General features: G+C 34.0%; 1 protein-coding gene across 2 annotated transcripts in view; it reads right to left on the bottom strand.

Moving 5' to 3' along the window:
• Window positions 1-24,397, bottom strand: part of ZC2HC1A (zinc finger C2HC-type containing 1A) — a 54,126-nt gene that overhangs the window by 19,560 nt on the left and 10,169 nt on the right. For both annotated transcript variants that reach the window (XM_010367765.2, XM_010367767.2), the window contains exons 3-7: window positions 21,772-21,888; window positions 14,120-14,261; window positions 11,838-11,986; window positions 5,017-5,116; window positions 4,012-4,111 (exon numbers count right to left, since the gene is read on the bottom strand). In XM_010367765.2, the coding sequence (XP_010366067.1) occupies window positions 4,012-4,111; window positions 5,017-5,116; window positions 11,838-11,986; window positions 14,120-14,261; window positions 21,772-21,888 (608 nt within the window). The remainder of the gene's footprint in view (window positions 1-4,011; window positions 4,112-5,016; window positions 5,117-11,837; window positions 11,987-14,119; window positions 14,262-21,771; window positions 21,889-24,397) is intronic.

Raw genomic sequence — 24,397 nt, 5'->3', positions numbered from 1 at the left:
GAAGACAAGAAACAGTCAAAATCAGAGCTAAACTGAAGAAGATACATGAAAAACCATTCAAAAGATCAACGAATCTAGGAGCTGTTTTTTAAAAAAATTCATAAAATATAGGCTGCTAGTTACACTAAAAAGAAGAAAATAGAGAGTATTCAAATAAACACAATCAGAAATGACAAGAGGGATATTACCACTTGACCCCATAGAAATACAAGTCATCAGAGAATATTATGAACAGCTCAATACACATAAACTAGAAAATCTAGAAGAAATGGATAAATTTCTGGACACATACACCCTCCCAAGACTGAACCAGGAAGAAACTGAATCCCTGAACAGACAAATAATGAGTTCTGAAACTGAGGCAGTAATAAATAGCCTACCAACCAAAAAAAAGCCCAGGACCAGATGGATTCACAGCTGAATTCTACTAGATGTACAAAGAACTGGTACAATTCCTACTGATACTATTCCAAAAAATTAAGGAGGGACTCGACTCTAGCTCATTCTATGAGGCCAGCATCACCCTGATACCAAAACCTGGCAGAGATACAACAAAAAAAGGAAACTTCAGGCCAATAACCTCGATAAACATCAATGCAAAAATCCTCAACAAACTACTAGCCAATCAAATCCAGCAGCACATCAAAAAGCTTATCCACCTTATCCAGGATCAAGTAAGCTTCACCCCTGGGATGCAAAGTTGATTCTGCATATGCAAATCAATAAATGCTATTCATCACCACAGAACTAAAGACAAAAACCATATGATTATCTTAACAGATGAAGAAAAGGTTTTCAATAAAATTCAACATCCCTTCATGTTAAAAACTCTCAATAAACTAGGTATTGCAGGAACATATCTCAAAATAATAAGAGCCATTTATGATGAATCCACAGCCAACACCATACTGAATGGGCAAAAGTTGGAAGTATTCTCCCTCGAAAAGTTGCACAAGACAAAGATGCCCTCTCTCATCACTCCTATTCAACATAGTATTGGAAATTCTGGCCAGTGCAATCAGGCAAGAGAAAGAAATAAAGGGGCTTCCCAATAGGAAGAGAGGAAGTCAAACTATACCTGATGGCAGATGACATGATCCTATATCTAGAAAACCCCATTCTATCAGCTCAAAAGCTTCTTAACCTGGTAAGCAACTTTAGCAAAGTCTCAGGATTCAAAATCAATGTGCAACAATCACTAGCATTCCTATACACTAACAACAGTTAAGCAGAAAGCCTAATCAGGAACAATCTCCCATTCACAACTGCCACAAAAAGAATAAAATACCTAAGAATACAGGTAACTGGGGAGGTGAAAGATCTATACAAGGAGGACTACAAGCCAGTGCTCAAAGAAATTAAAGATGACACAATTAAATGAAAAAGTATTCCATGCTCATGGATAGGGAGAATCAATATCATTAAAATGGCGATACTGCCTAAAGCAATTTCTAGATTCAATGCTATTCCCATTAAACTATCAGTGACATTCTTCACAGAACCAGAGAAAACTATTTCAACATTAAAATATAGAATAAAAAATGAGTCAAACTAACCAAGGCAATTCTAAGCAAAAAGAACAATGCTGGAGGCATCATGCTGCCTGACTTCAAGCTATACTACAGGGCTACAGTAACCAAAACAGCATGGTACTGGAACACAGACCAGTGGAACAGAATAGTGAGTCCAGAAGTAAGACCACACACCTACTACTATCTGATATTTGACAAATCTGACAAAAATAAGCAATGGAAAAAGAATTCCCTATTTAATAAAAGGTGCTCGGATAATTGGCTAGCAATATGCAGAAGATTGAAACTGGATCCCTTCCTTCCACCATATACAAAAATTAACACAAGATGGATTAAAGACTAATGTAAAACCGAAAACTATAAAAATCCTGGAAGACACCTAGTCAATACCATTCAGGGCATAGGCAGCAGCAAAGATTTTATAATGAAGATGCCAAAAGCAATTGCAACAAAACACAAATGGACAAATGGGCTCTAATTAAACTAAAGAGTTTTTGCACAGCAAAAGAAACTATCAACAGAGTAAACAGAAAACCTACAGAATGGGAGAAAATTTTTGCAAATTATACATCCAACAAAGGTCTAATATCCAGCATCTATAATTTAACAAACAAGCTTACAAAGTTAAACAAACTTACAAGAAAAAAGCAAACTTACAAGAAAAAAATAAACTTACAAGAAAAAAACAAACAATCCCATTAAAAAGTGGACAACGGACATGAACAGACACTTTTCAAAAGAAGACATACATGCAGTCAACAGTCATATGAAAAAAGCTCAACATCACTGATCACTAGAGAAATGCAAATCAGAACCACAATGAGGTATTATCTCACAATAGTCAGAATGGCTGCTGTTAAAAAGACAAAAAATAACAGATGCTGGTGAGGTTGTGGAGAAGAAAGAATGCTTATACATTGTTGATGGGAATATAAATTACTTCAGTCACTGTGAAAGACAGTGTGACAATTCCTCAAAGACCTAAAGACAGAACTACCATTTGCCCCAGCAATCCCATTACTGAGTATATACCCAAAGGAACATATATAATTCTATTATATAGACACACACATATGTTCACTGCAGCACTATTCATAATACTGAAGACAGGGAATTAACCTAAATGTCCATCAATGATATACTGGATAAAGAAAATGTGGTACATAAACACCATGGAATACTATGCAGCCATAAAAAGGAATTAGATCATGTCCTTTGAAGGGACATGAATGGAGCTGGAGGCCATTTTCCTTAGGAAACTAACACAGGAACAGAAAACCAAATACTGCATGTTCTCACTTATAAGTGGAAGCTAAATTATGAGACTACACGGACACATAGAGGGGAAAAACACATACTGGAGCCTTTTGGAGGACGGAGGGTAAGAGGAGAGAGAGAATCAGGAAAAATAACTGATGGGTACTAGGCTTAATACCTGGATGATGAAATAATCCATACAACAAACCCCTATGACACAAGTTTACCTATGTAACAAACCTGCACTTGTATCCCTGAAATTAAAAGTTAAAATTAAAAAAAGAAAATAATGTGTGCTGTATTTCATTAATCAACTGTACCAGTATATGTAAAGATATAGACATACACCTTCATTCTAATGGTCCAGTAGCAATCCCTTAATTTTCTGATATATCAAAATACAAAATAGGTAAATTTCTAAAAATATATGGCCTTATATTAATATCTCCACTGTTATAATTTTTCCCATTACTATTGAAAGTTTATATACTTCATTAAAAGCCATGTAAATATAACTGTAGAAAAATATAAAAAAGTATTAAATTAAGAGAATCACCACACTGTTTCTATCATACTATACATGGAGTTTAGTAGCTAACACTTTTCTCTTAACAGAATCACCTTATTAAAATGTATATACATACTATAGTTGTAAAATACCCCTTTATAGATTTTCATAATTTACTATTCAAACAAAGATAGACATTTTGGTGATTTATTTTTAACATTATAATAAAAACGTGAAAAGAGTCTAATGTTTACAGTCAAAGAGATCCCAATTTATGTATTGCTTCTAACTTTAACAGCTATGTGGCTTTGAGCAAACTGAGCTTCTCTGATCTTATCTCTTGATTATGAAGTGGTTTTAACAAAAATATATGCAAAATGTCTAGTACAGTGCCTGATACATAGTGCTTAGTAAATTATAGTTAGTATAAAAATCTTCAACATTTCAATTTATTTCCTTAGACTAAATTCCCAGAAGTAAAATTATTCAATTTAAGTTATGATTTCTAAGGCTTTTGATACCGGATTATTTTCTAAAATGGTTATACAAATTTAGCTACTCAACAGCAGTGAGTGTGCTCCTGACCAGAAAAATGTTAAAAGACAAATGAACTTAGGAAATGCAGATTAATGAAAAAGCAATTATCAAAACATAATAAAACTTTAGTATCATTTAATTATATACCACTAATAATTATATCCAATGTAGACTTACCCTGCATGAGGGGCTGCTATCCCTTTATGAGAGGGAGATAAGGTCTGAAGTTTGTTTCCCAAAGAGCTGCTACTTGAAGACACTTTGCCTGAAGGCACACCTTATAATAAAAAAGCATTATTTTTAACAATACTCTAAAAAAAAGTTACATAAAACAGAGCATCTAACAAAGAAAACAATGATTTCGTAATAATCTCTGTAACTATAAATCAAGTTTTCATTGAAGACTTTTAAATGGCATTTCCAGGGGACAACATACAGCATCCTTCATTTCTAATTTCTAAATTTCTTTTCTTATAATTTATATATAAATAAAGGTACATATCAGTGGTCCATATCTTCTTCTAACTATTAAGTATTTGTCTACTAAGAACAATTGCCAAGTTCAGAAAGCTATGAAGAGCTAGCGTAAAATGAGAGGAAAATTCTGGATCAAAGAATCAAGAAAGTACTGGGCTGACTATTCTAAACAGATGATACATCAATAACAACATCTGGGGCAAACATTTAAGCTGAAAAAACAACAAAATAAATGGCCAGGCACCGCGGTGGCTCACTCCAGTAATCTCAGCACTTTGGGAAGCTGAGGTTGGGGGATCACAAGTTCAGGAGATTGAGACTATCCTGGCTAACTTGGTGAAACCCCATCTCTATTAAAAATACAAAAAATTAGGTGGGCATGGTGGCACCCGCCTATAGTCCTAGTTACTCAGGAGGCTAAGGCAGAAGAATCACTCCAACCTGGGAGGCGGAGGTTGTAGTGAGCCGACATTGCACCCTGCACTCCAGCCTGGGCGACAGAGCAACACTCTGTCTCAAAAAAAAAAAAAAAGTTAAAAGTAGAAACTACTCAGTTATTTTATTTTCAGAAATAATTACTTATCCTTTACATCTCTTCTTAATTATAAATCTATCTTAATACTCCAGCATAGACCACTATCTTTATTTCCTGCTCTGCCAACATGGTTTTAAAAACAAATCAAGTTGCTTTACGGCTATCATTACCTACAACAGTTTTGCCAGTGCCACTTGGCTGCGGTAATCGTGAAGATCCTGATGATGCAGTTCCAGGAGAATTTGACTTTTTAAGTGCGGGTGGCTTATACTAAAATAATGAAAAAAAATTTTTTAATCAACATCACTTTTTGATTATGGATTGTAAACTAGTGGTTCAAAACTTAACATTCTTTGGGTTTAGGATTTCGGTCTTATAAGATGAAAAGAGTTATGGAGATGAATGGTGATGATGGTTGCACGTCATTAATGTATTGATACACTTGTAAGTATACACTGAATTGTACTCTCAAAAATGATTAAGATGGTAAAGTTTCTGCTACATGTATTATACCACAGTAAAAAAAAAAAAAAAAAAAATTGGAAAGAAATAGCTCACATTCCCTTAAATGAACAGTCTTTTTATTAGCTACTGAATTATACAAATTGAGGAAGTATAGATTAAAATATGTCACCTCGAAAGTTTTCTAAAATAGACTCCCTCTCAGATGTTCCACTGCTAAAACAAACTAACAGCAACTTTTCCAGTTCACAGGAAAAAGAAAAAAGGTCTAATGGAAAATACTTCCTCAAAGTTAAGATTGTAATCACCAAACAAACATTAGTAGAAAAACTTAGAAACAGCTGGTGATGCTCACTTGGTGGTGAAGCTTTAAAGGTTAAGATTTTTACATGTTCCTAGATGTGGTTTTATATTCCATATATATAATTCAGCCATATTTCCTACTGATAAAAATCATAAGATGACCTATTACCTGAACAAGTTTTACAATAGCTGCCTTATGGATTTCCCCGATACGAAGAGAAAGAGCTAATTCTGGCTTCACTATCCTCACCAGACCACCTTAAATTAATGGAGTATGGATTGACATAAGTCAAGATATTTCAGTTTATCTTGGATTTTTATATTTCTCTACTTGTCTAAAGAGACATCTTTATTAATTTTATTTTACTTTCTCTTTTTGAGCCAAATTTTGCTCAGTTACCTGACTATAAAAGTATTTTACTGATCACCTGCTTCAATAGCAAGAAATGAACTTGCCCAGGGTTATGCCCCAACTTCACAACAGAGCAGGAATTTACACTCATGCTGGTTCTAGCCCAATGCTTCAACCGTAAGGTGAAAATCATACTTGCATATGTGCTTGGAATTTAGCCCAATACGGTTCAAGATTTCATGTGAAAAATTCGTTTTAAACATCATTTTCAAAAATCAAATCATATTTTATAACCAATAATCAATATAAAATTTAAGATGCACTACTACCAAAAACAGCTAGCTAAAATCAATTCTGAAGTCAAACACTATATCCTTCTAACTCTGCATGTGAATTTTTAAAAAGTTAAATCTTGATAAAGGATCACACAAAAAAAGTAGCATGTACATTTTGCACTATTATGCCAGCATCTGAAAAATAGAAAACCGAAACCTTCAGTAAATGTCTTTCAAATTAACAAATGTCTATGAGACTTTGGGAGATGAACCATATCATGATACTGATTTTTTAAAATCTTAGAGGTGCTTCTGGTTTAAAAGGGCTTCTGGGCCACTATATAAATAGGGAGAGAGAAAGACATATTAGAAAAAAACTTAAAATTACAGCAACAGGGAAAAAAAAATCTAACAAAGATTTGTCAAACTATGAGAGGTATGTCTATAAAAACAGAGTTTATAAAATCAGATTAAGAAACACTCAAATTGTGCAAATAATCAAAAAAGAGCAAAATGATTAGCATAAACAAAGTGTGTTGATGTGGCCTATTACGTATTGAGAGGTCAAGTCTTTAGGCAGGACACAGGCAGAAAGGTTTCTGGTAGCATTACATAATGGAGACTAAAGATGTTTATGTTTATAATAGAAATTATTAACAACTTAATGGCTTACAAATACTTAGGCAGAACATGTCTCCAAAAAACGTTTTGCTTTTCCCCTCTCTATATAAGACTTACGACTATTTTACTAAATTTTATTGTTGAATTTTCTGAGATATTCAGAAGCTAGAACAACCTTATCTATATCCTATAATATTTCCCATTACTTTCAACAAGAACTAGTCAGGTTAGTTTCCTTTCCGAATACCACTTGTATAAAACATTATTCACCTCTCCCTCGGTATCTTGCTGTTTCCCTGACCTAGATAATCTGACTCCTTCCTTTCTGAGCTATATTCTGTCTATTCTACAACATCAAGCTGAAAGTCTACTGGTACATAAAGACTTTCAGAATGACTCTATCAATCAACAGTTTTGTGTGCTATTATGAAGACTTTCAGGATTACTCTATCACCCAATAATTTTATATAAATCAATTTTAATGATGAGGAGAATGAAATCATTTTATACAATTATATTCAACATATTTCTTCCATTCATTATTATTTGGTAATTATTATTTTGTGTTTTTATGCTGCTCACAAATCTCATACATTTCCTCGCAAAAATATTTATACAAAGACTAATGACTAATGAAATTGGAAAAAGTCTAAAGAACTTGCAGGACATCCATTTCTGACAAAATGGTAGAATTTACTATTTAGACCAACCTTTCAACTAACAACTAAAAATGCTCAGGAAAGAATAAGAAATCATTGTAAAAGCACTGAATGTCAAATGAGAGGAAAAGAAGAAATTTCCAGGCCAAAGCATATGGGATTATAATAACGACCTGAACATCACATGGATTTGCTGTATAAATTTGCATTATTAGGCTGGTCAAGCAAACTAAGTCAATAATTTAATTTCAAATGTTTCCAGACTGATAACACTCATAGATACCTAAAAGGAATAAGCACACATCTTCTCTGCAAGAAGGCATGAACGATAATTATGAATAATTTTTTACTTGTAACAAGTGGTAAAGGTCATTAATAATCAGGGAAATAAGGATATAAGGAACCTGAATGAGAAAAAAAAAAAAAAAACAAGGAACATATCCATACAGGTCACCTGATACTGCTATTAATTATCAGACACACATTACAACAATTATGAGTACTACATTTAAAGAAATAGGAGACAACTATGAATATATTAATAGAAAATTACAAACTATAAAAAAACAAGAAATTAGAAAAATAGCCAGCCAACTGCAAGAAATTAAAAACACAATAACAAATTACAAGCTCAATGTTGGAGGAGTGAAGTGGCTATATAACCATTCTACAGATAGCAATTACAACAAAACAGATGACTGGAAACCACTGGAAAACCTACACTGTACACCCTGGATTTAACCATCTACACTTAGAACTCCTTACTGCTCCCTGCCTAAAAAAGGAAAGAAAGTAAAAACACTTTGCAAACAAACAAAACAGAAATTGATATATATTGCCTACCATGTGATGTCTAGCTTTCAACCAAACATTACTAGCAAAGAAACAGAAAACATGATCCATATTTAGCAAAAATGTCAACAGAAACTAACTGCAAATGAACACAGGTGGCAGATTTAGTAGTTAAGGATCAAATAATAATAATAATAAATAAGACTGAACTATAGGGATTGGAATTGGAGAAATTAAGCCAGGCACAGGCATATGAATACCACATGTCCTCACTTACATGTAGAATCTAAAACAATGGAACTCTAAGCAGCAGAGAACTGAATGGTAGTTACCAGAGGCTAGAATGAGGGGGAAAGGGGGGAAAGAATAAGGAGAAGATGATGGTCAAATGCGTAAGTTTTTGTTGTGGTCTTTATTTTGAGATATACTGCATAGCATGGTGAATACAGTAAATGATAACGTATCATACCTTTCAAAATTGCAAAGAGAAAACATTTTCAAATGTTCTTACCACAAAAAAATGGTAAGTACTTGAGGTGACAGTATGTTAATTAGCTTGATTTCATCATTCCACATTGCATTCATGAATCATAACATCACTTTTTACCCCATAAATATATACAACTATAATCTACAAATTTATAATTTCAATAAATATATATAATAAGGCAGTAAGTATAACAATACAAATCAAGAGTACTGATAGGCTTACAATGTCTAGAGTTACATATATGAAACAATAGCACTAACCGGTCAGAGATAAATAAAAATATCCATAGATATGGGTAAGTCAAAGATGCATTTTTTATTCCTAGAGCAATCACTTTTAAAAACTGCAAAGAGTTATAGCTAGAAAGCCAATAAAGAAAATGAAATCTTATGAATACAAAAGGGAAAATAAATGATGAATTTTTTAAAAAATTACAAAAAAACAGATGACAGACCTAAAAATAACCAAATCAATAATTGCATCAAATGTAAATGACAGGCAATTTGACCAACCAGATGAAGTTAGTAGATTTGATTTTAAAAAAAGAAATACAAAAACCATTTATAGCAAGGCAAAAACACATACATAAGTTAAGGAACAGAGAGAAAAGAAGTGAGCATAATTATGCTAAAATGGCTATATTCTTATCACATGAAACATACTGCAACACAACGAATATTGCCACAGACAAAAAGGAACACTTCATAATGATAAAAGGGTCAATAAATGGGGAAGACATAACAATTTAGAAGTGCATATGCAAATAATAAGAGAAATTCAAAATTTTGAATCAAAAGCAGGCAAAACTAAAGAGAAATGTAAAAAAGTCATAATTTTAACATATTTCCCTCAGTAATTGATGGAACATCATACACAATGGTGAGAAACAATGCTTTTCACCTAAGAATAGAAAAACAAGGCAAGGAGGTCCACTCTCATTACCTCTATTAAACATTAGTCTAGCCCATGTAGTAAATCACAAAAAAGAAATAAAAGCCAAAAGGTTGGAGGGAAGAAAATAAAACTGTCCTTATTTACAGGTGATATGACTGTATACATAGAAAAGTCCTAAGAAATCTATAAGAAGACTATTATTAGTAAATGAATTTAGCAAAATAGCAGGGTATAAGATTAATATACAAAAATCCAGTTTTTTTAAACAACTAAAAATGAAATAAAATAAAATTCCATTTACAAGATCATCCATATACATGATATATTTGGAAAAATCCAACAAAATATGTGTATGACCTATATAATATAAACTACAAAACACTGCTAAAATAAAACCTAAATGGGCCGGGCGCGGTGGCTCAAGCCTGTAATCCCAGCACTTTGGGAGGCCAAGACGGGCGGATCACGAGGTCAGGAAATCGAGACCATCCTGGCTACCATGGTGAAACCCCGTCTCTACTAAAAATACAAAAAAAAAAAAAACTACCCGGGCGAGGTGGCGGGCGCCTGTAATCCCAGCTACTCGGGAGGCTGAGGCAGGAGAATGGCGTAAACCCGGGAGGCGGAGCTTGCAGTGAGCTGAGATCCGGCCACTGCACTCCAGCCAGGGTGACAGAGCAAGACTCCATCTCAAAAAAACAAAAACAAAAACAAAAAAAAAACATCTAAATGATCAGAAAATATAGCAGGTTCATGAACTGAACAATTCAATACTGTTAAAATGTCAATTCTCCTCAAATTGATTTATGAATTTAATATAATCTCAGTCAAATGCTAGAAGTCATTTTTTGTAGATGTTGACTAGTCAATTATAAAATGTATATATAAGCATAAATCAAGAAGAGCCAAAGATAATTTTTTTTTTTTTTTTTTTTTTTTTGAGACAGAGTCTTGCTCTGTCGTCCAGGCTGGAGTGCAGTGGTGCGATCTAGGCTCACGGCAAGCTCATCCTCCTGGGTTCACACCATTCTCCCGCCTCAGCCTCCCTCAGCTGGGACTACAGGTGCCCGCCACCATGCCCGGCTAATTTTTTGTATTTTTATAAGAGACGGGGTTTCACCATGTTAGCCAGGATGGTCCTGATCTCCTGACATCGTGATCTGCCCACCTCGGCCTCCCAAAGTGCTGGGATTACAGGTGTGAGCCACTGCACCTGGCTTGCCAAAGAAAACTTTAAAAGGAATTCAAGTAGGAAAATTTAGACGACTTGATTTTAAGACTTATTAAGGTTTACTATTCAGTATAGTGAGAATGCGGTATTGACTAAAAGGACAGGGATATAAATCAATGGAACTGAACAGCATGTCCTGAAATACACCCATACATTTATATTCAACTGATTTCCAACCAAGGTGTCTCAGTAATTCATCAGGGAAAGAAAAGTCCTTTAAACAAATTATGCTAAAACAATAGAATATCCACATAGAAAATAAAAGGAAAATCTGCCCCTTACTTCACACTATACACAAATACTAGCCTAAAATGATTTATAGATGTAAGAGCTAAAAACATAAAACTTATAGAAGACATGGGAGAAAAATCTTTGCAACCCTAGTATAGGCAAAGATTTCTTTGATACAACATAAGGAGCATAAATCGTAAAGAATTAATAAATTGGACTTAATCACATTTAAAAATTTTTGCTCTTCAAAAGACATCCTTAAGAAAATGAAAAGCCATGTCACAGGATGGGAGAAAATATTCTTAATACACATCTGAGAAAAGACCAAGAATATATAACAAGCTCTTTCATTCAATCTAAAAACATGTATATATGTATAGTTTTTTTATGTATTATGTATGTATATATACAAAACGTGCTAAGACAATAGAATATCCACACAGAAAAAAAGGAACAGTTGCCCCTTACTTCACACTATACACAATTAGCTTGAAATGATTTACAGATAAAAGAGCTAAAAGTATACAACTGTTATATAAAACTATATACATAACTATATATATATATATAAAAGCAGGTGAGAAAATATAGTCTAATGTCATGAAAAGCATAAACAATAATCTATGAAAGTCAATGAGCTATTTTCTCATTTATAGCAATTATTAAAACTGAACTTATCACCTGTGTCCGAGAAGTTGGTTTTCCTTTGGTATCTGTAGAAAATTTGCCTTTATTACTAATACGTGCTGCCTGTTCTTTACAGAAATTTATATGTCTATCAGCTGCATTTTCATTGAATCTCCTCTGACAATATGGACACTGAATATAATCTATAAGTGATAAAAACAGAAACAGATTAAGAGCATAGTACTTGAAATGGACATTAAAAAATCTTAAGTTTCTATGCAGAGTCATTCAAAAAATATAAGTAATAAAGTCTGATAAGAAAAACTCCCATATCCTTATAACTACCCAGTTTGACTTGTCTAAACTCAGTAAAGACTTAAAAAAAAAGTCTGCTGGTACATGAATTCCAATTTTCTCCTAGCTTTGAATCAAATGTATGAAGGAAAAAACCAAAAGCTAAATCCTTAGTACAAAAGAGTAAGCAGAGGAAAAACATTATTTCTTTTTCGCCTTTATGTTTTCATTTATAATGGATATATATTTTATACAGCAGACTAGTTAGGAAGTAATAATATGTGGCATTAACATATATTTTAAAATATAGGCTCATCTATTAAAATTTTTTATTTCATCTAATGGAAAACTGTCAAGAAATAGTTTACTTATCTTTAAAGTGCTATTTTCTCTTAAAAGTCTCAACAGATGGAAGAAGTGATTAAAATATATCTCACTGACATAATTCAAATTTAAGAAACAGCAAATGTTTCCAAGATAAAATATCTTCCCAAAATGTAAAACATACTGTAAATTAAACTTCTTTTGAAATTATTCCAGAATCATATTTTGTAGCATTGTAAAATAACTAAATGAGACACTGGGAATAAATGTAAAAATTTAGAAGTGTCAAAAAAGAATCTTAACAGGTTTACAATTTTAACAGGTTTACTTTTTGATAGAGAGTTTGCCCTTAACAATTTATATTCATCTGCAGCTCAAGAATTCATCCTGCTTACTACTGGAGTAGGTCTTAAACCTCTCATAACAAAGAAATAAGCGGTTTTTGTCAGGCCCAAAAGATTAAAAAAACTTCTAAAGCCCAAATGATCCCTGAAGAACTGGTACTCTCTCACTCTCTTATATTAGACACGAGAAATGTAGCTACGTAGAGTAAGACACAATATCTAAATATCTTCAAAGCAGAGAGATAACTCAAGTTCATGAAGAAAATAAAGGTAGTATTAAAAGAGACCCAGGATCAATTGAAGCATACCAAAAACATTCATTCATATAAGTTAATTATTAATACTCTAGAACAGGGTTTCACAAAGTATGGCCCATGGGCCAAATCCAGCCTGCCTGTAGCCTGTCTTTGTAAATGAAGTTTTACAGAAACACAGCCATGCTCATTCATTTATATATTTGTCTATAGCTTATTTGTTGCAACAGAAACCTTATGGCATATAAAATCTACGATATTTATTATATCTGTAAATACACTATATCTCTCCTCTATAATAAAATGTCAAAAACGATCATATCTAGATTTGCTAAAGAACTTTCTCTTTGTTAGAAAATAAATCCCAATCTAGAGTACTAACATAATATTAATGTGGCTACCCTGTTACATTAACAACCTCTTTAGGCTGCTCTAATAACGAATGTCAAAGTGTCACCTTTGTCACTTTAAGTCTTTCGGTATCTCAGCATCTCAAAGCCCAAGCGTTAAGGAGGCCAATGCCTTATCCATTAGGCCACTGGGGGCTCTGGTATCTCAGTATCTCATACAGGGTTGCAAAAATCTTGCTTTGCTTTTAGTAACAATGAATCAAGCAACTTTTACGTGCTCAATGAAAAAAAATTAACAATATACAAATTTAAGGCATAAATGTAGTTGAGCCACATGAATTACACATTCTAGGAAAGTAATGTTTTTTTTTTTTATCAATCCCAGATGAGAAGATACCAAGGAACCAGGCAACAAAATTACATGACTCCTACTGAATGACTACATTTCAATCCACAGTGAGCATGGTTAAAATATTTGCTGTAATACTCACATTTAATAGTTATCATAATAATTTTTAAATGATATTATAATGCCTTATGGTTAAATAAAAGTATTAAAATAAAAACATAATACACTTCTGTGTTCCAAATTAATGTCTTTATAAGCCTACATGACTAGATTACCACCACTGTTTTACACCAAATCATTTAAAGATTATGCTTCATAAAACTCCATGATTATACGTTAAGCTTAACAAGTTAAAATTTACAAAAACTCTATCATTATTTTCTTCCCACACGAACATTTCTGTCAACAATATTCCATATACCAGGATCATAAGAAGGTGGAGGAGGAGGAGGAAGTTTGCCACCCTCTTTGAGGGCCTGATCAAGGCCTTTAGCTGCTCTTATGGTAGCAATGAATTCTTCATGTTTTCTTCTCCAATTAGATGGTTTCTTTGGTGGTTCTGGCTATAAATAAATAAATACATAAACAGTATCTTTTTAGTATATTGAAACAAAATATCAGATAATGCCATATCATTTTAAATGTTCTCTTATCAGGAGTCCTTAAATTATATCCTTCTCAAATTTATAATTTTAAAGAGAAACTTTATGCAACTACATTGCAATTTTATATTCAATTTCTTAATGCAGTTCTCATTGTAAAAGACACTGCTAAAATGCCTTCTGTAGGTGCTACATCCATTTATCCTGCCACTAAGACTGTTGCTGTGGTTGAATGTTCCCTCCAAAACTCATGTTAAAATGTAATTAATATTATAACAGTATTACAAGGTGGGGACATCCGAAAGATGATTAAGTCATTATGGTTCCACCCTCATGATGGATTAATGCCATTATCCCAGTAGCAGATTAGTTATTGAAGGAGTGGGTTCCTGATAAAAGAGTGAGTTTGGCCCCCACTTTCTCTGTTTCACATGCACATCTGCCCTTACATCATGGGATTATGCAGCAAGAAGGCCCTTGCCAGATGCCAGCACTATGCTCCTGGACTTCCCAACCTCCAGAACTGTGAGAGATACATTTATTTTCTTTACAAATTACCCTGTTTGTGGTATTCTATTATAGCAGCAGAAACGAGACTAAGACAGTGTATTTCCCTGTTTTCCCACAGATCTTCTAACAGAGTATATTATCTATCATTTGTGTTTTGAACCAATTAGAAACATGAGAAATAATCCTTACTTTCTGTATTTAATTGGATTTTCTCTTATAATGATTAAGACTGGGCACCTTTTTAAATTGTTAAGAATCATTTAATGTATTGCCTTTACTGTGGACTATTTCTATTCCTCATCAACTTACTCATTGAGTTACTGGCCTTTAGTGTAATAATTTGAAGTAATTTTTATAGGAAACTATTCCCTCCCTCCCACCAGCAATCTGTCTTTTGACTTTGTCTATGGATCACTTCTTACTATGTATACTTATTTTTTAATTACAGTTTAATTTACTAATCTTTTATGGCCTCTGGATCTGCATTAGCCAGGTGCAACCTCACACCAAGAAAAAATAAAATTTTCCCATGTTTACTTCTACAACTTTCAGTATCAATTAAAATTTCTTAAATCTTCTATTCATGTGGAATTTATCCTGCTGTGTGTGGAGTATCAAATTAAATCAAATTTTGCTTTTTTTTTTTTACATGGCTATGAACTTTTCCTGTCCTTTAGTGGCTCTCCCCTCCCTGCTTCCCCCCCCACAACAGAATTGAAATAACACCTGTATAATACACTAAATTCCTTTCTGAATTTGGGTCTACTTCTGTTCCACGGTTCTGATTATCCTGTGTTAGCACCAGTATTTTCAATATTAAGACAATATATTTTAACATCTGATAGGGTAATATTTTATTAAGCTTTTTTAATATTTTCCTAGTTATTCATGTATATAAATTTTTCCATGTAAACTTTTGAATCAACTTGTCTAATTTTTAAAAATTAAGAATCACATTTATAAACAAGTTGAGAAACTTAAAATCTTTATTAGGTTGAACTTACCGATACAAGAATATGGGATATATTTCCATTTGAAAAACAGTTCATTTTTATCTTTCAGTAGTATTTTTTTTTCTTTGTGGAAGTCTTGTATTTTTATTACAAAGTTTACTCCTAAGTATTTCATACTTTGTGTTGTTCTTTTGCAGAGGGTCCTTTCCTCATTGTTATGTCTCAAGAGCCTGTTTGGTGAGTATATGAAGCTTAGTAATTTTTGCATAGTAACCTACCACATTACTTCCCTTTACTCCTATTGTTCGTAGTAATTTCTCACTTAATTCTCTTGGGTTTTCCAGGTATATCTTCTAATAATGATGGTTTTACCTAGTCTTTTCAAATATCTATTGATATAGTTTGGCTGTGTCCCCACTCAAATCTCATCTTGAATTGTAGCTCCCATAAGCCCCACGTGTTATGGGGGGTACTCGGTGGGAGGTAATTGAATCACGGGGGAAGGTTTGCCCTGTGCCGTTCTCATGACAGTGAATAAGTCTCATGAGATCTGATGGTTTTACAAAGGGCAGATCCCCTGCACACATGCTCTTGCCTGCCATCATGTAAGATGTGCCTTTGATCCTCCTTCACCTTCCACCATGATTGTGAGATCTCCCCAGACATGTGAAACTGTGAGTCCGTTAAATCTCCTTTTCTTTATAAATTGCCCAGACTTAGGCATTTCTTCATAGCAGTACGAAAATGGACGAATACAGTAAGTTGGTACTGGTGGAGTGGGGTACTGCTATTAATATAACCCAAAATGTGTAAGCAACTTTGGAATTGGGTAACAAGCAGAGGCTGAAACAGTTTGGAGGGATCAGAAGAAGACAGAAAAATGTGGGAAAGTCTGGAACTTCCTAGAAATTTGTTGAATGGATCTGACCAAAATGCTAATAGTGATATGGACAACAAAGTCCAGGCTAAGGAGATCTCAGATGGAGATGAAGAATTTGTTGGGAAATGGAGTAAAGGTGACTCCTGTTATGCTTTAGCAAAGAGACTGGCAGCATTTTGCTCTTGCCATAGAGATCTGTGGCTTTAAAATTGGGAAAGATGATTTAGGGTTTCTGGTGGGAGAAATTTCTGGGGAGCAAAGCATTCAAGAGGAAGCAGAACATACAAGTTTGGAAAATTTACAGCCTAACAATGTAATAGAAAAGAAATCCATTTTCTGGGGAGAGATTCATGCCTGCTGCAGAAATTTGTATAAGTAATAAGGAATGGAATATTAATCACCAAGACAAAGGGGAAAATGTCTCCAGGGCACATCAGAGACCTTCACGGCAGCCCCTCCCATCACAGGTTCAGAGGCCTAGAAGGGAAATATTGTTTCCTAGGCCACGTCAAGGGTCCCCCTACTGTGTGCAGCCTAGGGACTTGGTGCCCTACGTCCCAGCTGCTTCAAGCATGGCTAAAAGGGGCAAAGGCACAAGTTGAGCCATGGCTTCCAGAGGTGCAAGCCACAAGCTTTGGCAGCTTTCACATGGTGTTGAGCCTGCAGGTGCATAAAAATCAAGAGTTGAGGTTTGGGAACCTCTGCCTAGATTTCAGAGAATATATGGAAACACCTGGATGTCCAGGAAGAAGTTTGCTCCAGGGGCGGGCCTCTCATGGAGAACCTCTGCTAGGGCACTGCAGAAGGGAAATATGAGATTGGAGTCCCTGCCCAAGGCCATGGGAGCCCACCTTTAGAACCAGCATGACCTGGATGTGAGACACGGAGTCAAAGTTTCAGAGCTTTAAGGTTTAATGACCGCCCTAATGGATTTCAGACTTGCATGGAGCCTGTGGCCTCTTTGTTTTGGCCAGTTTCTCTGATTTAGAATGGGTATATTTACCCAATGCCTGTATCCCTGTTGTATCTAGGAAGTAACTAACTTGTTTTTGATTTTAGAGACTCACAGGCAGAAGAAACTTGCCTTGTCTCAGATAAGACTTTGAATTGTGGACTTTAGACTTAATGCTGAAATGAGTTAAGACTTTGGGGGACTGCTGGGAAGGCATGATTGGTTTTGAAATGTAAGGACGTGAAATTTGGGAGTGGTCAGAGACAGAATTATATGGTTTGGCGGCATCCCCATACAAATTTCATCTTGAAGTGTAGTTCTCATAATCCCCCACAGGTTGTGGAGGAACCCGTTAGGAAGTAATTGAATCACGGGGGTAGTTTTTCCTGTGTTGTGCTCGTGATAGTGAATAATTCTTGCAAGATCTGATGGTTTTATTAAAAAGGGAAGTTTCCCTGCACACGTGATCTTGTCTGCCGCCATGGAAGATGTGACTGTTCCTTCTCCACCTTTCACCATGATGTAAGGCCTCCCCAGCCACACGGAACTGTGAGTCCATTAAACCTCTTTTTCTTTATAAAGTACCCAGTCTCCAGTATTTCTTAATAGCAGTAGGAAAATGGACTAATACATCTATGTGTCTAATTTCTTCTTCTTATCTAACTGTATCGGCTGGCACTTACTGTATTGGTTACAGTTTAACCTTCTCCTTGATTTTAATGAGAACTGCCTCTAGTATCCTCCACTAAACATGATGCTGGCTCACATGCTACAGAGATTTATTTTGTAATATTATTGAGATACCCAACTATTCCTATTATGTCTATATTTTTAAAATCAAGATTTACATGTGGAATCCACAAAGTCAAAAGATGGTACTTTAAAAGATGGCTGGGTATGACGGCTCATGTCTGTAATCCCAACATTTTGTGAGGTGAAAGTGGGAGAAATCACCTGAGGCCAGGAGTTCAACACCAGCCTGGTCAACATAGTAAGATCCCTGTCTCAAAAAAAAAGAAAAAAGAAAAAAGAAAAGAAAGAAACAAAAAGGAAAAAAGATAACTCAAATTATTAAGGAATGAAAAATAATACACAAATATGAGAAAGACAAGAAGATATTATAAAGAAACTGTATGCCAATAAATTTGACAATTACGACAAAATGGGCAATGTCCTTGGAAAACAAAAAACAGATACCAGAACAAATATAAAATCAAAATAGTCATATTTATCTTAGAAAATATTTTCCTTCCCACAAAGAAACCTCCTGGCTCAGCTGCCCTTAATTTTTAATTTTTGTAGACATATAAGAAAAGACTAGTATCAATATTACACAAACTCTTTCAGAGAATAGAAAACAACAAAACAACTTTCCAGATAGTGTTCTGAGAGCAGCAAAACTCCAACAAAAAGAAGAATTACATATCTACTTCTCTGATTAATATAAATGCAAAAATCTTAAATGTCAGCAAATTTAGATGTTTGAGATTACTGACTTTTTAAAGTTTCTTATTTTATAGGAAAATATCTGATCATAACATTCACCTGCTCTGATTATTACTCATCTACTGGTAAATTTTGCTGTTCTTTTCTACCTTTTTTCTCATAGCATCTTTTATCGATGCTGAGCTAATATACTTTCTATTATTCATCACTTCTATTATTCATTTCTACTATTCAGCATGATTTCCTGGTTCAGCTATTCGCAAGAAGTTTTAGGGAGGAGAGGCCCAGGGTAGCTACACAAACCAGCAGCTCTCCTCTCTATTGCAACAGATTCAGACTAGTTCCTGCAAATAAGGCGTCTCTGTGTAATTACACCCTGCTTCCCTCAGATCCTATGAGAACCACTTCAAAAAATAAAGGCCACAGCCTTTTAGGTCAGCCCTTCATCTTCAGGAAAGGTATTTTCACTAATGTTTTCTAAGGGCCTCTGACACTAGGCCTCCTCAACAATCTATTCCTACTCCCACCATTCTCTCCCTCCTGGCTTTTATACAATTTCAGCCCTGCTCATTCCAGGAGATAAGATAGGAATCATTTGGTAGCTATCCAAATTCCTTCAGCTCCTCCCAGTTTCTGCCTTGGCTGTACTAAACAACAGTAAAGATACTATCTGATAAGATCTCTCACCTTTAAGGAATCACTTTTAAGATGAGGAAACCCCTCACCTTTAAGGTAGATTCTGGAAATCTTTCCAGAATCCAGCCACAGGCCACCAAGCAATTTCCTATACCTCCTCTTATGGGTAATTTCTCCTGGATTTCAACTGCTTTGGGGCAGTCCTTACGTATATTTGGTAATCTATGAATTATGCCTACCTTTTGTTTTTCCAAAAATGAAGTTTGTATTTGCTTTGCCCCACTCTTCTTATGATTTTGTAAGATTTTCTTGATACAGGTAAATATATTAAGAACTACACTTACAACATACAAAGCTTCTAAGACACTGCTTCTCAAACTTTAATGTGCATGACTCACCCAAGGATGTTCTTAAAATGATTCTAATTCAGTATGTTTGGGAGGAGGCTTAGATTCTGCATGTCTAACAAGTTCCCAAATACTGCCGCTATTACTGCTCTGTGGGCCACAGTTTTAGGTAACAAGGCAATGAACACTTAATTCAAAGCAATGGTTTTTCACTTTGCTTTTTCCTATAATTCAATTTTTATGTTTACAACCCCAATTCCTTATAAAAGAAACAAGATGACTAATATTCATTGAAATCACCATGGATAATCTTATGTAATCCCTACAATAACCACACAAGATAAATACTACTACTATCACCATTTTACAGAGAACAGAAGCATAATTACAATAAATAACTTGGTCAGAATAATACGGTATGTAGCAAAGTGAAGGTTAAATTCAGACAGCATGACTGTTGAGCCAATTTTAGCACGCATTATATTATACTGCCTCCAAAGATTTGGCAATTTTATCTACCAAAGCAAGTTAAGGCTAATATAGGTAGCAGGTACCTAAGAAAAACGTCATATATTGATTTATATAGCTTACTCAAACTTTACCATCCTTACTTTAAATGTTCACAGTAAAAATAAAAATGAACATCTAATTTTTCTATCATCAAATGATTTTTTATTAGTAAGATTAATTTCCCCATAGAAAAATGTTCTTATACCACTGGAAGAAGTCATTACCATTAACAGTAGGATTTTGTTTCAAAAACCTATTCAATCAGGTACTTAGCTTAGACCATTTCACTCAACGATGCTTCACAACTATGCTGAATAAGTACGTAAGTAATTTACTCCTAGCAATACGCAGTTGACCCTTCTACTCATGGGTTCCACATTCGTGGCTTGCACATCCATGGATTCAACCAACCATGAATCAGAAACATTCAGGAAAAAAGTAAACAACCATGTAACAATAAAAAGTAACAAACATTAAAGACACAATTCAACAACTATTTACATTGCATTAAATAATAAGTAATCTAGACATAAAGTATATGGGAGGATGTGCATAAGTACTATGCCAAAAGGAGTTTGAGTATCCACAGATACTGATATCAGAGGCAGGTCCTGGAACCAATCTCCCACAAACACCAAGGGATTACTATAATACATGACAGATATTAAGGAGAGATTATCACAATAGGTTCATTGTTTTGGTTTCAAGAAAGAAAATAAGCTGACAACAACTATATCTGGACACTGAACAATTGATAAAACTTTTCCTTAGAAACATTATACAGATTACAAATCCTAGCAGTCAATATGTCAAAATAAGCAGTATCTATTATGCTAAAATGTCTGTAAATAATTGCTTAACTTTCTGGATGTAGAGATTATCATAATGGTAGAAGATGTAATAAATAAGAACTTAAGTTACATTGAAAGCTTTTAATAATGAAAAGAATGTGGGACAGCAATTGGCTCTCCAATGCTATAAAAATCTCACTGTAATTGATGGAGTTTGAGACCACACTTTGGTCTCTCCTTTGAAGTTTAAAAGCTTATTGTTTAAAATAAAATTTGTTTTATAAGCTTCTGATAATTTCTAAACTGAACATATAATTGTATTTATTCTTTAATCTTAATGTAGCAGATAATTGTGTTTATTCTTAATCTTAATGTAACAGATAATATAATATTTTTCAACATACATAACACCAAGGTTCATACTGTTCAAAAGGTTCTATAGTTACCCTTGGTTTGAGAGGTTTTACTGTTGGAATATCAGTTCCTTCAGCTCTCTGTCTGCTTGAATCAAAAGTCTTCCGTTTTTTAGTAGCAGTTTTCTGGCAAATGGGTCCATGTTTTTTCTGTTAAGAAAAAGAAATGTAGCCTATTATTATCTTTTCTACAGAAGGTAAGACTACAGAACTTTATTTACATTGAGACCAGTTTAAAAATCTAAGACCAAATGAAAAATCTGAATACAAAATAATAAATAAATAAGATATATCTTGCCTTAACCAAAAGTTAAGTTGTAAAAGGTTTATATAAGGCATGCTCTAAGTTATCTTTCTCGCTAGAAAAAAAAAAAAAAAATATATATATATATATATATTATAAACACTATTCTAACATTTCATTAAGTTATTTAATACTCTTCTCCTAGTTTGTACATTACTAACGTCAGAAGTGTGTGAACCAGAGCAATTCCATCTTAAACAGGAGCTGGGTAAAATGAGGCTGAAACCTACTGGGCTGCATTGCCAGATGGTTATGGCATCCTAAGTCACAGGATAAGATAGGAGATCAGCACAAAATACAGGTCATAAAGATCTTTCTAATAAAACAGGTTGCAGTAAAGGAACCGGACAAAACCCACCAAAAGCACAATGGTGACGAGAGTGACCTCTGGTCAGCCTCACTGCTACACTCCCACCAGTGCCATGACAGTTTACAAATGCCATAGCAACATCAGGAACTAACCCTATATGTTTTAAAAAGAGGAGGCATGAATAATCCACCCCTTGTTTAGCATATCATCAAGAAATAACCATAAAAATGGGCAACCAGCAGCCCTCAGGGCTGCTCTGTCTATGGAGTACCAGTTCTTTCATTACTTTCTTAATAAACTTGCTTTCACTTTGCACTGCGAACTCGCCCTAAACTCGTGTGCAAAATCCAAAAACTCTCTTTTAGGGTCTCCATTGGGACGCTTTTCCTGCAACATATTTCTGTGTCCTGTAACACTAAGAAAAAGTAACAAAGTCAAAATTACTACACTGGGGAAAAAAAAAAGTCTCCATTAAATACCTGAACATAGATACTAGAAAAAGAAAATACAAAGAATACATTAGTTTTAGGATTACAAAAGTTAACGTAAGAGTAGTAGTTTGGATTACTAAAGTTAACATAATAGTAGTATGCTAATATAAAGTTAACACAACCTAATAGGACAGGTGGTCTGATTTGTGTCCTTCCCTCATACTAATTCTTTTCCTCCCTTCTGGAACTCAAATTTAGCAGTTTTCTTCACCTACGATTTTTCTTGAGCTATCTAGTGTTTAAAACTCCTACAGGTTTTTTGTTTGTTTGTTTGTTTTTATAGAGTCGTCCATTCATTCATTTATATTCAGTTATTCAGTTTAGGGACATTAGAATGGAAACTGTCTTAAATGACCTCCAACTGGATAAACATTCTCCCTCCAATATATTAAGCACGATGACTGATGACATCGGTACACTAAATACACTTTTTTCTTTTGTATTTTCATAAACACTGAAGAAGGTAGAACTGTCAAACTTTCTCTGGGAAAAACGAAACCTCAAAACTGGATTATTTGGTGTCTTGGAGCCTCGTAGGCTTTCAGTAGACAATTAGCAATCAACTACTTTACATACTTATTTTCAGTTTTCATTTCAACAAACAAGCACTGTAATTACAGCTCTTAAGTATTCTTTTTTTTAAATGAGGATAGCAGATGACTCTCTAGTGGACCCATGTATATATGTTCCTTATTAAGTTATATATGTCAAGTGTATGTGGTGCTTGTTTCCCAACGTAACTCAAGTTTTAGTTGTTATAACATTATTAAGTTAAATACCACATAAAAGAGAGCAGAAAAAGGCTTTTTTTTTTTATTTGCTGTGAAATTCAGCTGAACACTCTAAAAAATAATAAATTGATTAAAAAAAATCATTGAATGTGTGGGCAAGATGTTTTTAAAAGATTACAAAAAAGCCATCATTATTTAAAAGGTTCTTACAGTCAGAAGGACATTTTGGATCATTAATTCCTCACTTTGCTTTAAAGAAACAAACCAGAAAAAGTAAGAGGATGCACAGTGGAATAGGGCAGAACTTTAATCAGCAGATCCATATTCACAGAAAAATCCTGTCTTACATCAAAGTATTAATAAATGTGTATCTGTGTTTGAAATTAAAATATGTAAGGTACATAGGCATAATTTTTATTATTCCCTATTTAATTAGGTAATTTTTATTAAGATTAGTTAAAAGCGTTTTTATTTGTACTTACTAAGTAGCTAACATATCTAAAGAACACATAAAAAATTTCAGGTGTACTTTTACATTGAAAAAATCTTTTTCTTTGAAACATTTCAAACATAAGAGGTGACAAAAAAGGATAATTGATTCCCTTTTACTACTTACCACCCAGCTTCAACAGTTACCAATATTTGAACAATTTTGTTTCACCTATCCCTGATTTTTTCCTGAAATCCTATAAAGCAAATTCCAGACATTATATTATTTTGTATCTGCAAATAATTACTTATTTCTAAGGTATCTGATTTCGTTTGTTGTGATTTTGTTTGTTTTTGGTAAGAGTCTCATAAAACTAGGAATAACTTTAAACTT

The sequence above is a fragment of the Rhinopithecus roxellana genome, chromosome 9, assembly GCF_007565055.1.
Source record: "Rhinopithecus roxellana isolate Shanxi Qingling chromosome 9, ASM756505v1, whole genome shotgun sequence".
Lineage (NCBI taxonomy): Eukaryota > Metazoa > Chordata > Mammalia > Primates > Cercopithecidae > Rhinopithecus > Rhinopithecus roxellana.
Note: the sequence above shows the minus strand (reverse complement) of the source record. Positions and strands in the feature narration are given on the sequence as shown.